This window comes from Micropterus dolomieu, unplaced genomic scaffold (genome assembly GCF_021292245.1).
Source record: "Micropterus dolomieu isolate WLL.071019.BEF.003 ecotype Adirondacks unplaced genomic scaffold, ASM2129224v1 contig_12691, whole genome shotgun sequence".
Taxonomy (NCBI): Eukaryota; Metazoa; Chordata; class Actinopteri; order Centrarchiformes; family Centrarchidae; genus Micropterus; species Micropterus dolomieu.
The window spans coordinates 3124-5259 of record NW_025741677.1 but is presented as its reverse complement, the minus strand read 5'-3'; the positions used below and the strand labels follow the sequence as shown (position 1 = coordinate 5259).

Sequence of the window (2136 nt, the reverse complement as noted above, 5' to 3'; positions counted from 1 at the left end):
TATGCAAGAATCACATAACATTTTAACAACAAATAATGGAGTGAAAAACAAACAATCTCAAAAGACCCGGGGAATATAGGGATTAGTCTTTTATAACCAGAGTGCACTCTTTTTTTTAGGTTTGTTCTTTTAGCAGGCCTGCATTAGTTCGTTGGCGCGCTTAGTTGGAGCTCATAGAGTGAAGAAAGTAACAGTACCTCCTTGAGTGGAGTGGAAACCCCAGATCCTACCGGGGCGACGTTGTCCGCAGCAGCACAGCGAGGGTTACACAGCGCGTGTCCCAGCACACAGCGAGGGTTACACAGCTTCGTTCGTCCGTCACCACCAGCAACACAGCCCTCCGTGGAGGAAAACACCAGCGTTCCGATGTGGTCTCCTCTCGTCCAGCAGGCGAACGGTGTGTCTGCGGTCCCTCCCACGACGGTGTCACAGTCCCGCGAAGCCACGAGCTAACTTAGCCACAGAAACTAACAGGTCTAAGCTCACTTCCCAGTGCAAATACACACACCTCCAGTGGTAGCCCCACAGTCACAAACTCCTACGACGGCGAGAGCAGTGTCCGATACCATGAATAGTCCAACTTAAAACGTTAAGTGCCGTAAAAGCACTGTTAGCTGCCGACTAGCTTTCGTGCTCGTGCAACTCTTCCCTCAGTTCCCCCTGTTCTCCCTTCTCGCGTGATTACCCGTAGTTCAACAGGATACTTTATTAGTCACTAAATCTCTAACATTAACAAAATGATTAGTGAGCTTATCTTATGTAGTAAACCATGCTTAAAACATTTTAAGGAAAACACAACTTAACTGTTAAATTACCTGGACACATCTGAACAGAGCGAGGATAATTAAATGCTAAATCCTATTGCATCTTCAACCAATAGACATTTGCCACTTCAGTAACTCTTACATCTTAACTTAGATTACATATGAATTTAGCACTTTAGCAAGCCCAAAAAAATACAGTAACCCACATATTCCAGAAAAAATACAACATAAGTGACATATTTTTCAGGTCATTACACTCTCCCCCCACCAATATAAGACATGCCCTCATGACTTGGTGCTTTTGAAATAAACAACGATATCAGTGGGTATAACTTTAGGTAACATACACTTAGGAGATAACAGGGGCACCTATCCACTTATAAAGGCAAGAGACATATCTCACTATAGGAGCTGCTATAACACTTGGATGTCCTGGTGTGTCATATGTTAATATTGATGGGGCTCTTCTGACTCTCTGAGTTCTTCTGATCTCAGTCTCAGTCTTTGTACAGTCTTGTAACATTTGAGACTCATCAGTTTCATGTCTTTGAGTGTTTTCTTGTGTTTCACCTGTCTCGTGCGTCACTGTGTCTCTTGTCATTTCAACAGAATCTGGTTGATTCCCTCCTTTGCCTGTTTCTGTTTCCTCCGCAACATCTTGCAGTACTTCTTGCTCTGTCACCTCTGGTCGTTCAGTCACTTCATCCCATACAATATCCAGATCCAAGCTGAATGGTTCCGACATTTCTTCATCAACTCCAGTCCTGGGAGTGTGAGCAGGTAAGTCATAGCACATCCCACTTTCCTCATCCTCAGAATCTGTGTACTCTTTTCCGTGGCAATGGTCTGATTTCACTTCCCCTTTATCATTGTTCTCTGGTGTCTCTGCTGAAGCCTTGTCTCTCTCTGACACACTGTTGCGAAGTTTACGAAGTCTCTTTCGAAGGACTCTCATACCCGGTACAGGGTGAACAGCAGGCGTCGGCTCCAGGCATACAGTTTTTCCAAGAGGTAGAATGTGATTTCGGTGGAGAATTTTGACAGGTCCATTTCCGTCTTCTGGTTTCAACCGGAACACTGGTAAATTTGGCATCTGACTGTCCACCACATAAGGATTTGAAGCCCAGCGGTCCGCTAACTTATGCTTCCCATGCAATCCTAAGTTTCTTATCAAGACTCTGTCTCCAGGTAACAGCTGTGAGAATCGGATCTTCTGATCATACCGCCGTTTATTGCCTTCGTTCTGCTTGGCAGCAATGGACTCCGCAAGGTCGTATGCAGCTTTCAACTCCCTCCTCATCTCAGTTACATACTTGAGGTAAGTTTCCTGCCGTGTGTCGTCGCTGGACGTCCCAAAACACAAATCCACTGG

At 45.1% G+C, this 2136-nt stretch overlaps 1 protein-coding gene across 1 annotated transcript in view; it reads right to left on the bottom strand.

Annotated features, from left to right (window-relative positions):
• Positions 1 to 197: 197 nt before the first annotated feature.
• The window catches only part of LOC123966102, a gene marked incomplete at its 3' end in the record, with an annotated part of 5046 nt that continues 3107 nt past the window's right edge, over positions 198 to 2136 (bottom strand). The window contains exons 2-3 of the mRNA XM_046042326.1: positions 1432 to 2107; positions 198 to 449 (exon numbers count right to left, since the gene is read on the bottom strand). Of these exons, the coding sequence (XP_045898282.1) occupies positions 198 to 449; positions 1432 to 2107 (928 nt within the window). The remainder of the gene's footprint in view (positions 450 to 1431; positions 2108 to 2136) is intronic.